General features: G+C 49.2%; 1 protein-coding gene across 1 annotated transcript in view; it reads right to left on the reverse strand.

Annotated features, from left to right (window-relative positions):
- Positions 1-18,916, reverse strand: part of NPR1 (natriuretic peptide receptor 1) — a 65,708-nt gene that overhangs the window by 16,459 nt on the left and 30,333 nt on the right. The window contains exons 4-11 of the mRNA XM_082202091.1: positions 16,834-16,969; positions 14,806-14,897; positions 13,309-13,444; positions 12,359-12,443; positions 10,999-11,119; positions 9,832-9,906; positions 7,712-7,789; positions 1,642-1,746 (exon numbers count right to left, since the gene is read on the reverse strand). Coding sequence (XP_082058217.1) covers positions 1,642-1,746; positions 7,712-7,789; positions 9,832-9,906; positions 10,999-11,119; positions 12,359-12,443; positions 13,309-13,444; positions 14,806-14,897; positions 16,834-16,969 — 828 coding nt within the window. The remainder of the gene's footprint in view (positions 1-1,641; positions 1,747-7,711; positions 7,790-9,831; positions 9,907-10,998; positions 11,120-12,358; positions 12,444-13,308; positions 13,445-14,805; positions 14,898-16,833; positions 16,970-18,916) is intronic.

Below are 18,916 nucleotides of genomic sequence, written 5' to 3' on the forward strand. Positions count from 1 at the left end.
TGCTGAACCAAATTTTTAAAAAGGGATACAAAAAAGGGAGGCATGAGGAAGTCAGGAGAATAAGTTAACTAAAGATGAGAATTTAAAAAAGAGGGAGTTTTGTTTTTATGTGTTTTCTTTTTTCTTTTTTCCTTTTGTGTTTAATGTCTGTATTTTTGTGATTTTGTGATGTTTTTTTGTTTTTGTACTTTTTTCTGAATTACTTTATTGATAAAACCTAATAAAATATTAATAATAAATAAAAAAGTAACCCAGTGGCTTTCAACCAGTGTGCCATGGCACCCTGGGGTGCCTTGAATGATGGTCAGGGGTGCTGCGGGCAACACCGGCCTCTGTCCCTCTTTCCTTCCTTTCCTCCCTCCTCTGATGCCCTCTTGAGTCTCTGCCTCCCCAAGGCTTGCCCAGCTGTTTGTTGCAGCAACCCTGGCTACAAGCTCCCCAGGCGAATGGTGCCTCTGGGGCTGGCCAGGGGGTGCTTCCCAGACCCCTGTGGGGCAGTGGCACCTCTCTTTGGGGCAGGGGGGGGGCAGCTCAGAGACCAGGGGCAGTAGCTTCAGCTGCCCAGAGGACTCCCAAGGAGAGGGGAGAAGAGAGGAGGCGGAGGGGACAGTCTGCAAGGGATGGTGTTCACAAAAGGATTAGAGGCTGCCAGCTCAGCAGGCGAGGGGTGACATAACAGGGCTCCTGAGCCCCATAGGGGTGCTATCGAAAGAATATACCGTATTTTTCGCTCTATAACACGCACCCGACCATAACACGCACGTAGTTTTTAGAGGAGGAAAGTCCGTAGGCATGCAACCCGTAGGCATCCCCTCCATAACACGCACAGACTTTTTAGGAGGAAAAAAGTGAGTGTTATGGTGCAAAAAGTACGGTAGTTGGTCAAGGGAGCTGTGGACCCCCAAAGGTTGAAAACCTCTGAAGTAACAATAACAATAACAATTTATTTATACCCCGCCCATTTGGCTGGGTTTCCGCAGCCACTCTGGGCGGCTTCCAACAAAATATTAAAATACAGTGGTTTGCTAAACATTAAAAGCTTCCCTAAACAGGGCTGCCTTCAGATGTCTTCTAAAAGTCTGGTAGACTTTTAGAAGACCCAGATCTTGATTTAGGTTTGATGATGCCCTAAGCTACTGAAGGTAATGGGGCCCTTTATATGTCCAGCTGTCCTTTGTCAACAACAAATTGCCACTGTTTTTTTGTGCTGAATATATGCTATATGGTAATTTATGGATCTAATAGGTATCTGAAGCCGTTTGCGCATGTTGACATGCAACCAGTCCGTGCAGAATGTAGGCACCCTATATACAGAAAGGAGCAAACCTGTGATATTTTAGGGAGCAGGCTAGCAGGCGGGGCCCATCACTTACATCATAGGAGCCTACACAACACAAAACACTGCTGCTGTATGTAGGTTTTATTTTATTTGTTTTTTATCTTATATTTTGGAAATGGACATCGAGGGGTTTTTTTCCTTTAAATTTTTTGGGGCCCCCAAGAGAGTGGGGCCCTAAGCTATAGCTTGTTTATCTTATATGTAAATCTGGCACTGGCCTCACCCACCTATAAGGAGAGAAGTTGAACAGGGCAAGAGTTGTTAACATCCAGGCATGCTTTTTCGCCACAACTCTCACGTACCTGGAGACTGCCACGGGTGCAGTACTCTGTCAAGATGCAGATGTTTGGGGGATCAATGCATGCTCCGATAAAGCGCGTCAGGTGCTTGTTTTGAACATCCCGCATCTGGAAAGAACATGGAGGTGTGGTTAAAGTGCCCAAATCTTGCCAGCGACCCAAGCAACACATAAACACAAACAGAGAGCCACTGCAGAAGCTACTTAACCCTAGCCAGAGGGTTAAAATTATATAGGCAATGACCGTTTTAGGCGGGTCTGATATGTGTGCGACTGCACAGGCGTACATCGCGCTGAACCCGGAAATGACCCAAAAATGTCACCAAAAGGGGTGGAATAGGGCGCAGGCTTTTTCAACGGTGTTCCCAATATATGCAATTTCACTTAAATGTGTGGTGTCTCGGAACGTAAACCCCACATAAAAAGGAAAAGCGCCACATTTTTCTGAAATCACTATTGACTGCTACTATTGCAAACACCCCAATGTGAGGTGCATATCCCATGCTTTGGGGACTCGTTCGTTCAAAATTATTGAGGTTTTTCTACATTTTGACCGAAAGCAGAGGTTTTTGTAAAATCTCATATGGGAGCACCTTCATAATTTTAATACCCCTCTGGCTGGGTGAAGGCCAGGAACTTTCGGCTGCAACTCCTGAACATTTAACTAGATCCAATGAGATGTCGAATAGAATCACAGATGTGGCAGTGCACATTTTGACAGCATCCCTACAGAACCGTCTCTCTGTCCAGCATTAACAACCGAAGACTTATTTTCCCCACGACTTAACTCTGCAGGCAGCAGAGGAAAAATTAAATCCGGGAGATTTACTGACAGTGAGAGCTATGATAAAGCACAATGTAATTTATTCAGGGACGGGAGGCAAAGAGAAGGATTTCGTGCCCCTGGGGTCCTTTCCATCTAGGATTTCCAGAACTGGCGCAAGCACGTTCTGCTCTCCCCGCCAAACAAAAACCCACCAGAGAGCCAGTGTGGTTGGTACTGGACTATGACTTGGGAGACCAGGGTTCAAATTCTCCACTTGGCTACCAAGTTCAACCTTGGGCCAGTCACTGCCTCCCAGTCTAGCCGACCTCACCATGTTGTTGTGAGGAGGGGGGAAATGTACACTATGTACACCAGCCAGGGCTTCTTGGAGGAAAAGGTGGGATACGCATGCAATAAACGAAGAAACAAACAAATTCCACAAGTTTAGCAACCCAGCGCAGGATTCCAGAAGGCATCATAAGCAAACAAACAAATGGGCGACTTCGCAAGGGAGTGTGATGTCCATCTGTTCCCCACAAATAAAATAATTGGTTGCTGCATGTGGAACCTCTCCTGGCACACATTCAACATGACTTTAAAAATAGAAACTTTGGAGTAATCCATAAACAGGAGTCCACAGGAATTTTTCAGCAGGGGAGGAGGAATAAAACACTGGAAGAGGGAGATCAGGCTACTTAAGTCTTTTTTTATTTAAGGCAGCTGAGAGTCGGGGGGTTTGGGGGTCATCATAGGGGTGGTAGGGAAAGGAATTCCCCCACTCAGCGGACACCCATGGGCATAAGCGCCAAGAGAAGTAGGGGGAACTTGGGACGGAAACATCCCAATTCCACGAAGCAGGGAAAGCATCAGTTTGGGACGGAAGGAATTTGCGCCGTGGGGAGCTGAGCACATGACAGAGTGTGCGCATATGATTGATGTGCGGACGCCTTGCCAGAGGGAAAGCATGCTTTCAGACACACACACACACACACACATCAAAAAGCAAGCAGGTTGCAAATATCTCTCTGTCGCCAGCTATTATCTTTGCTTGCTCAGATGCCCCTTTTGCGAGCCAAACCCCTTGTTTATCTTCTCCTTCGCACACACGTAAATTCCTGTTGCTTTAAGCTGCTCCGGCTCTTAATTAAGGAGGAGCAGATGGCCGGCTCTTTGCCGCTTCCTCGCTAATGAGTCATTAGCCCTCTGCGCTGCTGTAGCAGCACCCGGGTGCCACTCTGCACCACTCGCTGCCCGCTCCCTATGTGCTTTCTCTCCCCGCTAATGAATCTGCCGCCCGCCCCCCCCCCCCAAAATACCCCAGCAGCTCAATGCCCCTTGCTGGTGCCCCACTAAATTCATAAAATCATAGAACGGAAGAGTTGAAAGGGACCCCAAGTTTCATCTAGACCAACCCCTTGCAATGCAGGGGTCTCAACTAAGGTATCCATGGCAGATGGCCATCCAAACTCTGCTTAAACACCTCCAAGGAAGGAGAGAGCCCACCATCTTCTGAGAGGGATCGTTCCACTGTCGAAGGGCTCTTACTGCCAGAACGTTCTTCCTGATGTTTAGTCGGAATCTCCTTTTTCGTCACTTGAAGCCATGGGTTCGGGTCCTACCCTCCAGATCAGGAGAAAACAAGCTCCTCCATGTGACAGCCCTTAAGGTTGTTTGCCCTTAAGACAGGGGTCAGCTAACTTTTGCAGCAGGGGGCCGGTCCACTGTCCCTCAGACCTTGGGGGGGGGGCGGACTATATTTTGGGAAAAAATAATAATGAACAAATTCCTATGGTCCACAAATAACCCAGAGAGGCATTTTAAATAAAAGGACACATTCTGCTCATGTAAAAACACCAGGCAGGCCCCACAAATAACCCGGAGATCATTTTAAATAAAAGGACACATTCTACTCATGTAAAAACACACTGATTCCCGGACTGTCTGTGGGCCGGATTTAGAAGGCGATTGGGCCGGATCCGGCCCCCGGGCCTTAGTTTGCCTACCCATGCCTTAAGGTATTTGAGGATGGCTAGGACATCTCCTGTCAGTCTCCTCTCTTCCAGGCTGAATATACATAAATTGCCTTGAAAGGAGAAAAACAACAATGAAGGACGCATCTGCACTTGTACAGCAACATCGGGAGACCTAAGGTTGAGAAAGGCTGGGCTAGAGTGTCGGATTAGGCAAGGGAGTGGCTAGAACCACCCCTCAGGTTGGTCCCAGGTACGGAGCTCAATAAGAAACTCAACCAAGATTCCTACAAGACCCTTATATTAACTTTACTGCAGTAAAGTGAGCACATGTTTAACACTTATACACGAACAGCTTAAAGGTAAAGGTAAAGGGACCCCTAACCATTAGGTCCAGTCGTGACCGACTTTGGGGTTGCGCGCTCATCTCGCTCTATAGGCCGAGGGAGCCAGCGTTTGTCCACAGACAGCTTCCGGGTCATGTGGCCAGCATGACTAAGCCACTTCCGGCGAACCAGAGCAGCACACAAAAATGCTGTTTACCTTCCCGCTGGAGCGGTGCCTATTTATCTACTTGCACTTTGATGCGCTTTCGAACTGCTAGGTTGGCAGGAGCAGGGACCGAGCAACGGGAGCTCACCCTGTGCGCGGGGATTCCAACTGCCGACCTTCTGATCGGCATGTCCTAGGCTCTGTGGTTTAACCCACAGCACCACCCACGTCCCTTACAAACAGCTTAAGGGTAAAGGGACCCCTGACCATTAGGTCCAGTCGTGACCGACTCTGGGGTTGCACGCTCATCTCGCTTTACTGGCCGAGGGAGCCGGCATACAGCTTCCGGGTCATGTGGCCAGCATGACTAAGCCGCTTCTGGCGAACCAGAGCAGCGCACGGAAACGCCGTTTACCTTCCCGCTGAAGCGGTACCTATTTATCTACTTGCACTTTGATGTGCTTTCAAAGTGCTAGGTTGACAGGAGCTGGGACCGAGCAACAGAAGCTCACCCCGTCACGGGGATTCGAACCGCCAACCTTCTGATCGGCAAGTTCTAGGCTCTGTGGTTTAACCCACAGCGCCACCCGCATCCCTTACAAACAGCTTACATCAAGTTACAGTAATTGCATAACTAGATCCACCTTGGCCATTCCACGTCAGCCAGCCATGACATGCCATATTCAGCTTCTGATCCAAACCCCAGTGGCGTAGCATGGGGTGGGGGGCCACAGACCCAGGCACAAAATTATGAGGGGGCACAACCAGGCGCCCGCACACAGGCGCTGGCTTCCACAGGGATCCCTGCCCCACCCTGGCAAAGGGGCAGAGCAGCTCAGGCCCACAGTGAGTGGGTGTGCGTGGACAGGGCAGGTGGAGCAGGGCGGCCCCACTTGGCTCCAGCGGAGGGGCGTTTCAGTGGCAGTGGTGTCTCGCCCACACCGGATGCCAGCAACCCACGCTATGCCACTGTCAAACTCCTTTACAGGTCATTAGCTGGTACAATAAACTAACTTCAGATCAGGACAGTCACAGCAAACAAAAGCAGATTACACAGATCTTTAAATTTACACATGCAAATCTTTTCTCACCCTTTTCTCTTCAATAGGCATAGTCACACATTAGCGAGGGGCCTCTACACATCTTCCTTGTTATAATCAGGTTCAAGTTAACTGATGCTTAGCAAATATGAACGAATGTGTATCAAGCAACAGGATATATGCTCATACATTGAATTATCTGAAATATCAACAACCTCTAATGACTTTTTATTCCTAATCCCATTAGCTCCTTTGCTACCATTTGCGGTGCTTCTGCAGCAGACGTGGCATTAAATCAACAACTCTTTGCTCACCCTTGTGTTTGCAAAAGCAGGTGCCCTTTGTCCTGAACAAGGTCAATCCATAGTTTTCATTACTTCTGTTATAAGCATCTATTATGCGAAGGGGTTTTAGGGTAACCTTAGGGGAGCAATTCCAAATAACAGGGGAGAAGCATTTTTCCCCTTCACACTAAGACCTGGAAGAGACCACCGGTGGCATAGCGTGGGTTGCTGGAGACCGGAGCAGGCAAGCTGCTCACACTGCCAGAGTGACACCCCCCCTCCGGAGCCCCACTAGCCCTTAAGACCCAAGTTTGAATCAAAGAATTGTGGAGCTGAGGGGGACCATAAGGGTTATCTAGTCCAACCCCCTGCAATGCACAAATCCTGCTCACAGCTATCCCTGATTGCGCTTGAACCACCAACCTTCTGTTTAGCAGCCAGACGTACGGACGCAATGCAACACTGGGGGGGCGTTATTATTATTCATTATTACGGGCCTTAGAAATTAATACAAGAACCTCGAACCTGGGGGGGGGGGGAACCATGGCCCCAAAGTGGGAAGGGCTTGCCACAATCCATACCACTCTGTCTCTTTGCCACCCCCTTTTCTGTCTCTCAGACACACCCCTTCACACACACACACACACACACACACAGAGCATGGAAGAAAATGCACTTTCTGGAGGACAAGAGGAGTCTCATACTGTCCAGAGTTACAGGTTGCTGTATTTATAAAGGCACAAAGAGGAAATCATGGTTTTCATAAGAACATTAGGAGACCCTGCTGGATCAGGCCTTATAGCTTTGGAAGATAAGGGATTAAAAAAAGAAGATCTTATCACAATTTAGATAAATGTTAATACAGTGGTACTTTGGTTCTCAAACGCCTTGGTACTCAAACAACTTGGAACCCAAACACTGCAAGCCCAGAAGTGTTCCAGTATGTGAACTTTTTTCGGAAGTCGAACGTGCTCCGTTTTGAGTGTTACGCTGAGATCTGTCTGTTTTTGCTATTTATTTTGTGTTTCTGTTTTTGTGTCTCTTTTTGTTTTGTTTTTGTGACTGTGTGGAACCCAATTCAGCTACTGACTGACTGATTGATTGTGTGACTGCAGCACATTGTTTATTGCTTTCATTTTATGGGTAAGTGGTCTCGTTGCTGTTTTAGGGGTTGTTTTTAAAAGTCTGGAATGGATTAATCCATTTTGCACTACTTTCTATGGGAAAACACACCTTGGTTTTGGAACGCTTTGGTTTTGGAACGGACTTCCGGAACGGATTAAGTTTGAGAACCAAGGCACCACTGTAAAAGAGTATTGTGCACACCGCGTGGCTGTTTGCTTAGAGAACCTTGTTCAGCTGAAAAGGAATTGGTGCATGTACAAAATAATCGCAATAATCTTCCAGCTCCATCAGCACCCCTTCCCCATCCCAGAGGGACAGACACCACCCAGGCCCTCCACCACCAGCCGTTCCGGAGTCTTTGCCACACTCTCAAAGGGCATTCCAGCCAGTTGCTTACATGTTTCAGCTCGAAAAGCACCTTCCGCGTCAAATCGATCCGCTTCCTGTTTACATGTTTCACGGCCACGAGGTTCCCCTGAAAGGAGACGCAGAAATCAGGGAGGAGGAGAGAGGGAATCATGCTGCTGAGGTTGCAGGAGGAAAGAAGAACAGCCAGTTCTGCCGCTTTGCAAGGGAGCTGTCCGCCTACCCATCGACTCATCCACCTGGGCCAGCTCAATGGTTAACCTCAGAAAGATGAGCCTGTTCGAGAAGGCCAGTGGAGGCTCACCCTAGTCCAGGATCCTGTTCTTGCAGTGGCCATATGCCCCAAAGAACCTAGGGATCCAGATAGACTGCCTCTGAACCTGGAGGCTCCTAATAATAATAATAATAATAATAATAATACCGTATTTTTTGCACCATAACACTCACTTTTTTCCTCCTAGAAAGTAAGGGGAAATGTCTGTGCGTGTTATGGAGTGAATGCCTACGGGTGGCAGGGGGGATCTGCTGCAGTCGTGAGCAGAGGATCCATGGTTCCCCTTCCTTCCCTCCTCCGTGGCTCGCTTTGAAACAGCAAAGCGGGAGAAGAGCCGCTGAGTGGGGAGGAGAGAGGGACAGAGAGCCTGCTTCTTTAAAGGAGCAAAGCCGGAGAGAGAAGCCACTTACACGAGTGTAAGCGGCTCCTGTCCGGTTGGTTCCTTTAAAGCAAGCAGGCTCTCTGTCCCTCTCTTTTCCCCACTCCTCTTATAAGAGCCTTCTCCTCTTATATCCCTCTTCTGCATTATTAACAGCATCCTTCTCCACCCACCCCACGCGTGTTCCTTGTCCCTTGAGTGCTTTTCCTTCCCTCCCCACTTAAAACATGGTTACAAAGCACGGATCCACATGGATCCTCAGGATTTTTGCACTGGGTCACCCCAAATTCACCATCAGATCACATAGCATGTCCATGGCTACATCTTGCACCAAAAAAATCACACACCCACTGTTGCCTGGGGCCACAGTGGTGCAAAAACGTGGTTACAAAGCATGGATCCACATGGATCCTCAGGATTTTTGCATTGGGCTACTCCAAACTCACCGTCAGATCACATGTCTGTGGCCACAGCATGAACCAAAAAAATCATACATCCACTGTTTCGTTTAGAATATTTTTTTTCTTGTTTTCCTCCTCTAAAAACTACGTGCGTGTTATGGTCGGGTGCGTGTTATCGAGTGAAAAATACAGTATATTATTTATACCCCGCCCATCTGGCTGGGCTTCCCCAGCCACACTGGGCGGCTTCCCAAAAAATATTAAAATACCGTAATACACCAAACATTAAAAGCCTCCCTAAACAGGGCTGCCTTCAGATGTCTTCTAAAAGTCTGATAGTTATTCTTCTCTTTGACATCTGGTGGGAGGGTGTTCCACAGGGCAGGTGCCACTACCAAGAAGGCCCTCTGCCTGGTTCCCTGTAACTTGGCTTCTCACAATGAGGGAACCGCTAGAAGGCCCTCGGTGCTGGACCTCAGTGTCCAGGTAGAACGATGGGGGTGGAGACGCTCCTTCAGATATACTGGACCGAGGCCGTTTAGACGTCAGGAGAGCCTGGCTGCTAGATCAGCGTCCAGCATCATTTTCTCACAGATGCCAACCAGATGCCCCAGGGTTTCAGCTACTGGAACTCCAGCAGCTGGAATTCAGAAGAACTGCTGCCTCCAGCCGCCGAGTCAGACCACGGACATCATGGCTAGTGGCCCTTGATGACTTTATCCACCACGAGAGGAGCAAGAGGCGCTATGGCAGGGGTCAGCAAACTTTTCCAGCAGGGGGCCGGTCCACTGAATCTCAGACCTTGTGGGGGGCCGGACTATATTTCTGGGAGGGGAAATGAACGAATTCCTATGCCCCACAAATAACCCAGAGATGCATTTTAAATAAAAGGACACATTCAACTCATGTAAAAACACCCTAATTCCTGGACCGCCCACGGGCCGGATTTAGAAGGCGATTGGGCCGGATCCGGTCCCCGGGCCTTAGTTTGCCTACCCATGCGCTATGGGTTGGCCCTACCTGGTCCAGAAGACCTGCAATAAACATTGGCGTGTCCTGTCTTCCAATAAGGACATAATCTTCTTTCCAAGGTTTACCTTATAATAAGCTGTCTTGGCATAAACCTGGAACTGTCCCTCTGTGGTGAGAAGGGAGCCATAGTTCGAGCCTCTCTGAGGAAGGAAAGCAGAGAGGGAACGTCGGGTGGCAGAGCAAAAACAAAACCAAACACCTCCCCACCCACACCCCAGATCTTCATTTGCTGAACCAGCGCAGTCTGAACAGCGTTGAAACCTACAAATCTGAACATTTCAGGTGTGAGGATCCGAATTCCCAGAGTGGTTTATCCACCAACCCGTCTCGGCGGGGATCTCTGGGAGTTGCAGCTCTGCAAGGGGAATTAGGGGAGGGAGGTTCTCCTGATAACTCTCAGGACCTTTAACAAATGAGAGTTCCCAGAATCCTTTGGGGGAAACTATGATTGTTTAAAGCGGCACCAAAGTGGTTGAAGCAGAGCGCAGAGGCTGCATGGTGCAGTGGTTAGTGCTGGAGGAAGACCTGGGAAAAGACCAGGGTTCACATCTCCACTCAGTCATGAAGTTCTCAGCCTAACCTGCCTGGAAGGGTTGTTGTGAGATGGGGAAGAGAACCACGAACGCTGCCGTGAACTCCTTGGAGGAAAAGGCGGGATATAAATGAAATGTATAATAATAATAATAATAATAATAATAATAATAATAATAATAATGATAATAATTTATTTATACCCCACCCATGTGGGTGGGCTTCCCCAGCCACTTTGGGCGGCTTCCAACAAAATATTAAAATACAATAGTGCGTCAAACATTAAAAGCTTCCTAAACAGGGCTGCCTTCAGATGTCTTCTAAAAGTCTGGTAGATGTTTTTCTCTTTGACATATACCGTATTTTTCCATGTATAAGACGCTCCCTATTTTTGGGGACTCCAAATTAAGAAAACACCCCCTCAGCACTACCTGTTTTAAACCTAATTTTCTGGTTAAAAAAACTTAGTCTTATACACAGAAAAATATGGTAAATAATATTGGTTAGAAACAAGAGGAAGGGGCTTCTGGAAGATGGATGGGACCTGGGGATAGCTCAGTCGGTAAAGCATGAGACTCTTAATCCCAGGGTCTTGGATTCAAGCCCCACACTGTGCAAAAGATTTTGACATTGCAGGGGGTTGGACTAGATGGCCCTCGTGGTCCCTTCCGGCTCTACGTTTCTAGGGTTCGATGACTCACCAGGGAGAGAGTGAGTTTGCTCCCCATACTGCGGAGGTTCTTCTCCAAGTTGCTGGACTGGACGTCCTCCCATTGCACCCGCCACAGCTCAGAGGCCAGCTCCTTCTCCAGCTTCAGTTTCCTGGGAGGGGAGGCGAGGGCAGCGGCAGAAGTCAGGGCTCACGGACTTCTGGCCTAGCAAGCTTCCCACCCTCCCTGTTGCCTCCTTCCTCTTTTATCACTACAAATGCACAATCGCAAACGCATCGCCTCGCACAACTGCGTTCTTTATCTGAGGTCCTGCTCCGTGGGCCCTCTCCCATGGTGGCGACACAAGTAATAATAATAATAATAATAATTTATTATTTATACCCCACCCATCTATCTGGGTTTCCCCAGCCACTCTGGGCAGCTTCCAGCAGAATATTAAAATTCAATAATCTATTAAACATTCAAAGCTTCCCTAAACAGCGCTGCCTTCAGGTGTCTTCTAAAAGAACAGGCCTTCTTGGTGGTGGCTCCCTGTTTAGGGAATGCTCTCCCCAGGGAAGCACACCTGGCGCCATCACTATCTGTTTTAGGCGCCAGGGGAGAATTCATATTCACCCAGATCTTAATTTTCTGCCGTGCAGTGGGCTTGCATCTTATAAAAGGTAAAGGGACCCCTGACCATTAGGTCCTGTCGTGGCCGACTCTGGGGTTGCGGCGCTCATCTCGCTCTATAGGCCGAGGGAGCCGGTGTACAGCTTCTGGGTCATGTGGCCAGCATGACTAAGCCGCTTCTGGAGAACCAGAGCAGCGCACGGAAACACAGTTTACCTTCCTGCCGGAGTGGTACCTATTTATCTACTTGCACTTTGATGTGCTTTCGAACTGCTACGTTGGCAGGAGCAGGGACCGAGCAATGGGAGTTCACCCCGTCATGGGGATTCGAACCGCCGACCTTCTGATCGGCAAGTTCTAGGCTCTGTGGTTTAACCCACAGCGCCACCCACGTGCACACACACAAATTCCTATGTATTAGGTTGGCTTATCCTTGTTTTCCATGAGTTCCATTTTTTGGAACTGCCTTACTTTTTATGTTTGCGAGTTGTCAGACACAGAGGACAAAACAAGTTAGAAGGGGAATGGGCACCAGGTTGCATCCATCTAAGTTTTACTTACACAAATTGCAATTAATGGAGCTGAGTTAGCCATGTTAATTGATTTAAGTGGGTCTACTCTGAGTAGGACTAGCCCCCCGGATACAACTCATTACTTTCAAGCAGGGTCTGTGTCAAGTAGCTGGCCAGCAAACAAACAGAAGGACATCAGGTCGAATCCAGCAGGGCCGTTCTTACTTTTGGCAGCACCTGTCCACAAACTCCGCCCAGCCACTCACCTGTACACAAAGAAAGCTGTGACAATGATGACGGACAAGACCAAGGTCATCGTGAGGGAGAGGATCTCCAGCAGAGAGAAGGAGGCTGTAGCCAAGAGAAGGAAATGAAGGGAGAGGGAGGGAGGGACAACCATTAGCCAGCTATTTCCCCTTAAAACTAGGGAGGAGAGCCTTTTCCTAAAGCCTGAGGGCCGGAAATCTTCTTCTGAGCAGCCTTCTAAGGGCCACATGCTTGGTTTTTGAAAAACAAGGGGTCCACAGTCCTTAGCTAATTGGGAACCACTGGGTTAAGCCCAACTGGATCAGCCCCCACTGTAACCCCACACAGCCAGTAGAAGGGGCCTTCTTGGGATCGCCTCCAGTACATAGCTGTCAAGTGTCCCTTATTTGAAGGGACAGTCCCTTATTCCAGCGCCATGTCCCGCTGCTGTCCCTTATTGATGGATGTCCCTGAAATGTCCCTTAAATGATATCCCTTAAATTTCAAAGGAAGCAGCTCCTCTCCCTCCCTCCCTCCCTGCCGGCCAGGGAGGAGGGAGGCTCCAACTGTGTTGCTTGGCTGTGTTGCTCACCCAATAAGAAGTCTAAGAACGACTGGGGGGTGGAGCTTGCATGCCTTGTGTGTGGCTAGTTAATGCAAGCGGAGGGGTTTTTTGAATGCTGGACGCCATTTTGTTGCACGTGCTGCTGCAAACTTTGCAGTGCAAAGCCACCTTAAGTTGAGGCTGCATAGGCCTTGTGGTGCATGTGATTCAGATTCTATTCAGTTGAACCTCTGGTTACAAAGTTGGTTGGACAGTGTTCTTGAAGCTACCAGCATGAGCTTGACCAGACTGCAGGAGGACAGGAAGACTGGAGTGCCTGGAACAGGTGAGGCTGCAGGTCCCTTATTTTCAAGGCTGCTGGTCCCTTATTTTCAAATCTGTAAGGTGACAGCTATGCTCAAGTACCTTTTTGGCAGGCTGGGTTGGTGTTCTCGAAACCACAGAAGGGCACATCCCTCGGGATGCCGTTTCCTGGCCAATGGATATCCTTTCCTGGAACCATCTTGATCTTCTTGGTGATCCCATTGTAAGTGGCGACGATCTGTGGGAAGAAAGGGGTTGTGTGGGGGAGGGGTGGAGAGAAGGGAGGAGAGAAGGAGATGGAGGCAGGGTACCATTTTCCCTCCTTGGTGAGGATGAGGAGCCCAAGGGACCCATTCCTTTCTGGGAACCATGTTGGGGGCCGCACAGCAGTGGTGGGGGAGGAGCCAGGAGTAAAAGGGGGCAGAGCCACAAATGTAACTTTTGGCTTTGGACAGTGGGCTGGTTTCTACACACACACACACACACACACACACACACACACACAAATACACAAGCACACACACACATCAAGAAGAGGTAGACTTCAAGGAGGAGTGGAACCCTTTTGTTGAATATTTAAAGAATTATTGTAAACATGTTAAAACGTACTGAGTTGAATAGGATCCAAAATGCAGCAATCTGATTGGTCCTAGAACAATAGGATCCAGAATGCAGCAGTCTGATTGGTCCACAGGAGCCACCCAATCCAGCTCCAGGTGGAAGTGAATCTGCAACCTGATTGGCCTACAGGAGAATCCCGGAACTAGCCAATCATGTGGGGCCCATTGTGTAAATAATGTATATAAAGCAGACATTCTGGGGAAACTTCCATTCCTCCTCACCACTATGAGCTGAAATCCACTCTCGACTCCAAGTATATTTCAGTAGGATTTGAATGAATAACAGCAGTTGAATACTTGTTGGGGTACAGTGTGGAAAAGATAAAGTACAGAATATTTATAATATGCAGCAAATTTAGAAACTGCAGGGGAATCCACAGAGGGGTTTTGGGGAAGTCAAACATGAAATGGATGTGTATTTGGAAGTACGTATCATCTTGGAAACTTTTGACATTTAGAAATAAACTTCAAAACAAACTCAAACACACACACACACACACACCTCTCTGCATCCTCTATCCAGGCAAGCAAAGGGCATGGTCAGAGTTGAAGGACAAATTCCAGAGAGGCAAAAGTACCCAAGGAAGGACTGCACAAAGCAGGAATGATAAAGGACGCAGCCTCCAGAGTTGGGTTGGGGAAGAGTCCTGGGGGCCAAATAAAGAGGCTGCAGGGCCACATTCATTCCCCATGATGGAGGACCCCTGCTCTATGGACGTGGGTTAAGGTCTTCAAGTCTGACAGCGTTGATGAGCTTCTTCACACAGCATGCCCCACCAGCGGAACTCACTGCCACAAGGGCATGGTGACAGTCACTGGTTTAAATTGCTCTGAAAAGGAGACGGGGGATTTCTGTGGGTGAGGGGTCTCATCACTGGCGCTTACCCATGATGCCCCCACGTTCAGGGAGGGGTCTACCTTTGAATACATGTTGTGGGGAGTGGAGAGAACAGACAGACAAGCAACAAAAGGAGCAAACCTCAAACTCCCCGTCCGTCGGCTTCATGTCCCAGAGGGAAAAATCCATCTCCCGGTCTCCGCTCTCGTCGATCTTCAGGGTCCCTGTGACTCCTGCCGAAAGAAGGAAGGAGAGGGGGAAAAACAGCAATCCCACACTGGTCCTTGAGGAGAGGTGAACATATCTGCCACACGCATCTTAATGGGTCTACTCTGAGCACATCCTGACACATCCAACCTCTGTTCAAAAACCTTCACGTTTCTTCTGCCTTGGTCTTTCTTTTGAAAGGAAAAGCACCACAACTGGACGGATGGGGCTTCCTGGCTATAGAAGGCAATGTGGTCGCACCCACGCCATACATTTATAAACTATGTAAGGTAAAGGTAAAGGGACCCCTGACCATTAGGTCCAGTCATGGATGACTCTGGGGTTGTGGCGCTCATCTCGCTTTATTGGCCGAGGGAGCCGGCGTACAGCTTCCAGGTCATGTGGCCAGCATGACTAAGCTGCTTCTGGCGAACCAGAGCAGCGCACGGAAACGCCGTTTACCTTTCCACCGGAGCGGTACCTATTTATCTACAGTGGTGCCTCGCAAGACGAAATTAATTCGTTCCGCGAGTTTCTTCGTCTAGCGAATTTTTCGTCTTGTGAAGCACGGTGTCGGAAAAGTTTTGGAAAAGCTTCAAAAATCACCAAAAACCTCAAAAAAGGCTACCACACCGCGTTCTATGAGTTGCTCCTCGAAGTCAAGTCGCAACTGTATTAACGGTGTTAAGAAAAAGGAAACAAACTTGCAAGACGTTTTCGTCTTGCGAAGCAAGACCATAGGGGAATTTGTCTTGCGAAGAAGCTCAAAAACCGCAAAAACCTTTCGTCTAGCGAGTTTTTTGTCTTGCGAGGCATTCGTCTTGCGGGGCACCACTGTACTTGTACTTTGACGTGCTTTCGAACTGCTAGGTTGGCAGGAGCAGAGTCCGAGCAACGGGAGCTCACCCCGTCGCGGGGATTCAAACCACCAACCTTCTGATTGGCAAGTCCTAGGCTCTGTGGTTTAACCCACAGCGCCACCCACGTCCCTAATCCATCTCTATGTAGCTTCCCACAAAGAATGTAGCTTCCCACAAACTATGTAGCTTCCCACAAAGAATGCTAGGAACTGTAGTTCCCCTCTCGCAAAGCTACAATTCCCAGCACCCTACAAACTACAGCTCCCAGGATTCTTCCGGAGGAAGTCATGTGCTTTAAATGTATGGAGTTGTGCTTGACTACGTTCTATTCAGAGGAGACCCACTGAAATTAATGGCTCGACACAATACCATATGGAGAGTCAGCTGGATCAGGGCAATGGCCCTTCTAGTCCGGCCATCCTGTTCTCACAGCAGCCCACCCGATGCCTACAGGAAACCCTTGAGCAGGATTGGACCACAAGAGCCCTCTCCCCTCCTGTGGTTTCCAGTAACTGGAATTCAGAAACATTCCTGCCTCTGACCACGGATCTCCTCCATGGATTTCTCCAATCCTCTTTTAAAGCCGTCCAGGCTGGTGGCCATCCTGACTACATCTTGTGGCAGCGAGTTCCACGGGTCAGCTATGTGCTGCACTGAGAAGGACTTTTTTTCATCCACCCTGAATCTTTAACAGGAGATGGCGGGGATCGAACCCGCGACCCCATGCGAAACGGGAGTTCTACCGCTGAACTACAGTCCCTGCCCAGGAACCATTTTTTTGTGGCATAACAGTTAGTTAGAGCAGGGTTTCCTAAACTTGGGCCTCTGGCTGTTTTTGGACTACAATTCCCATCCTCCCCGATCCACTTGTCCTCCTAGCTAGGAATGATGGGAGCTGTAGTCCAACAACAGCTGGAGACCCAAGTTTAGACCAGGACCTGGGAGAGGCCAGGGTTCGAATCCCCAACTCAGCCACGAAACTAACCTTGGAGGCAAGTCCCTTCCTCTCAGCCAAGCTTACCTCACAGGGCAAAAAAGGGGAGAAACATTAAACAAAAAAACCCCAACAGCACGAAACCTGGGAGGGATGAGAGGTACTAACCATAAAATGTCCGGTTTTGCATCTGGCGGGTGGTCAAGGTGGCGTTGGAGAAGGATCCCTCCTGCTCCAGCATCTCACTGGCTGCTTGAGCGTAGAGCATCACCCCGTCGTGAAAGGCAGCAGCGATGAAGTTTTTCTGGAAAGAAAGTTAGATTTGCCTCTGCGCCACTCAGCCCGGGGGCAGGAACAGGGCGGGTGCCACCAGACCAGGAGGGGGTCCTTTCCGGCCACAGCACCAACTTCAGAATGCCAACTCATCGGCGAGATTAGAATCAACGGGGCACGTACCTCCGCTCACTGTGGGACCGTGGTATTTGGGTCAAAAGATTTGGGGGTTCGGTTTATAATAAACAGGGTGCCGGCGTGGTTTATAACAATGGAGAGCCAGTAACAGCCTAGTGCCAGGGTAGGCAAACGAAGGCCTGGGGGGCAGGATCCGGCCCAATCGCCTTCTAAATCCGGCCCGTGGACGTTCTGGGAATCAGCGTGTTTTTACATGAGTAGAATGTGTCCTTTGATTTAAAATGCATCTCTGGGTTATTTGTGAGGTCTGCCTGGTGTTTTTACATGAGCAGAATGTGTGCTTTTATTTAAGATGCATCTCTGGGCTATTTGTGGGGCATAGGAATTCGTTCATTCCCCCCCCCCCAGGAAGAAGAAGAAGAAGAAGAAGAAGAAGAAGAAGAAGAAGAAGAAAAAGAGGAGGAGTTTGGATTTGATATCCCGCCTTTCACTCCCTTTAAGGAGTCTCAAAGCGGCTCACACTCTCCTTTCCCTTCCTCCCCCACCAAAAAACACTCTGTGAGGTGAGTGGGGCTGAGAGACTTCAAAGAAGTGTGACTAGCCCAAGGTCACCCAGCAGCTGCATGTGGAGGAGCGGAGACGCGAACCCGGTTCTCCAGATTACGAGACTACCACTCTTAACCACCACACCACACTGGCTCTCTTCCCAGAAAAAATAGTCCGGCCCCCCACAAAGTCTGAGGGACAGTGCACCGGCCACCTGCTGAAAAAGCTTGCTTACCCCTGGCCTCGTGGTTAGAGCGCTGGAGTAGGACGTGGGAGGGAGCAAGGTGCGTAGCTCACGGGGCCTGGCCTACCTAAAATGGGGAGCGGAGATCCATGCAGCTCAACTGGGAGACATTTCTTGGCTTGTTTACCCAGAGGTCAAACCTGTTTACTACAACTTCGCTTCCCCTCTGAAGTTGAGAGTCACCGTTTCATCCCAGCCCGAGGGCCAAATCCCCTCCAGGGCAACTTTCTGGGGGCCGCATGCCTTCGGTGGATGGGCCAGAGGCGGAAGTGGGGGAGGGGGGAGGGCAGGGCAGGTGGGTCAATGGGTGCGACCATCACCTTCGTACAGAAATCTCTGAAACGTCCTGTTTTCACAAGGAACGCCGGTGCAGTGAGTCGCGGTTAGAGTGCTGGACTACGACCCAGGAGTGGGCAGGGTTCGAATCCTGCTTGGCTGCGTGAAGCTTGCTGGGTGTGACCTTGGGCGTGAAGCTCTCTTAGGAGGGAAAGAAATGGAGGCAGTGAGAGATTTTACTTTCTTGGGCTCCAGATGGAGCACTGAAGATGGTAACAACAGTCACGAAATTAAAAGACGCCTGCTTCTTGGGAGAAAAGCAATGACAAACCTAGACAGCATCTTAAAAAGCAGAGACATCACCTTGCCAACTAAGGTCCGTATAGTTCAAGCTATGGTTTTCCCAGTAGTGATGTATGGAAGTGAGAGCTGGACCATAAAGAAGGCTGATCACGGAAGAATTGATGCTTTTGAATTATGGTGCTGGAGGAGACTCTTGAGAGTCCCATGGACTGCAAGAAGATCAAACCGATCCATTCTGAAGGAAATCAGCCCTGAGTGCTCACTGGAAGGACAGATCCTGAAGCTGAGGCTCCAAGACTTTGGCCACCTCATGAGAAGAGAAGTCTCCCTGGAAAAGAGCCGGATGTTGGGAAAGATGGAGGGCACAAAGAGAAGGGGACGACAGAGGACGAGATGGTGGGACAGTGTTCTCGAAGCTACGAACATGAGTCTGACCAAACTGCGGGAGGCAGTGGAAGACAGGAGTGCCTG

Source organism: Podarcis vaucheri, assembly GCF_965113315.1.
Source record: "Podarcis vaucheri genome assembly, chromosome: 16".
Lineage (NCBI taxonomy): Eukaryota > Metazoa > Chordata > Lepidosauria > Squamata > Lacertidae > Podarcis > Podarcis vaucheri.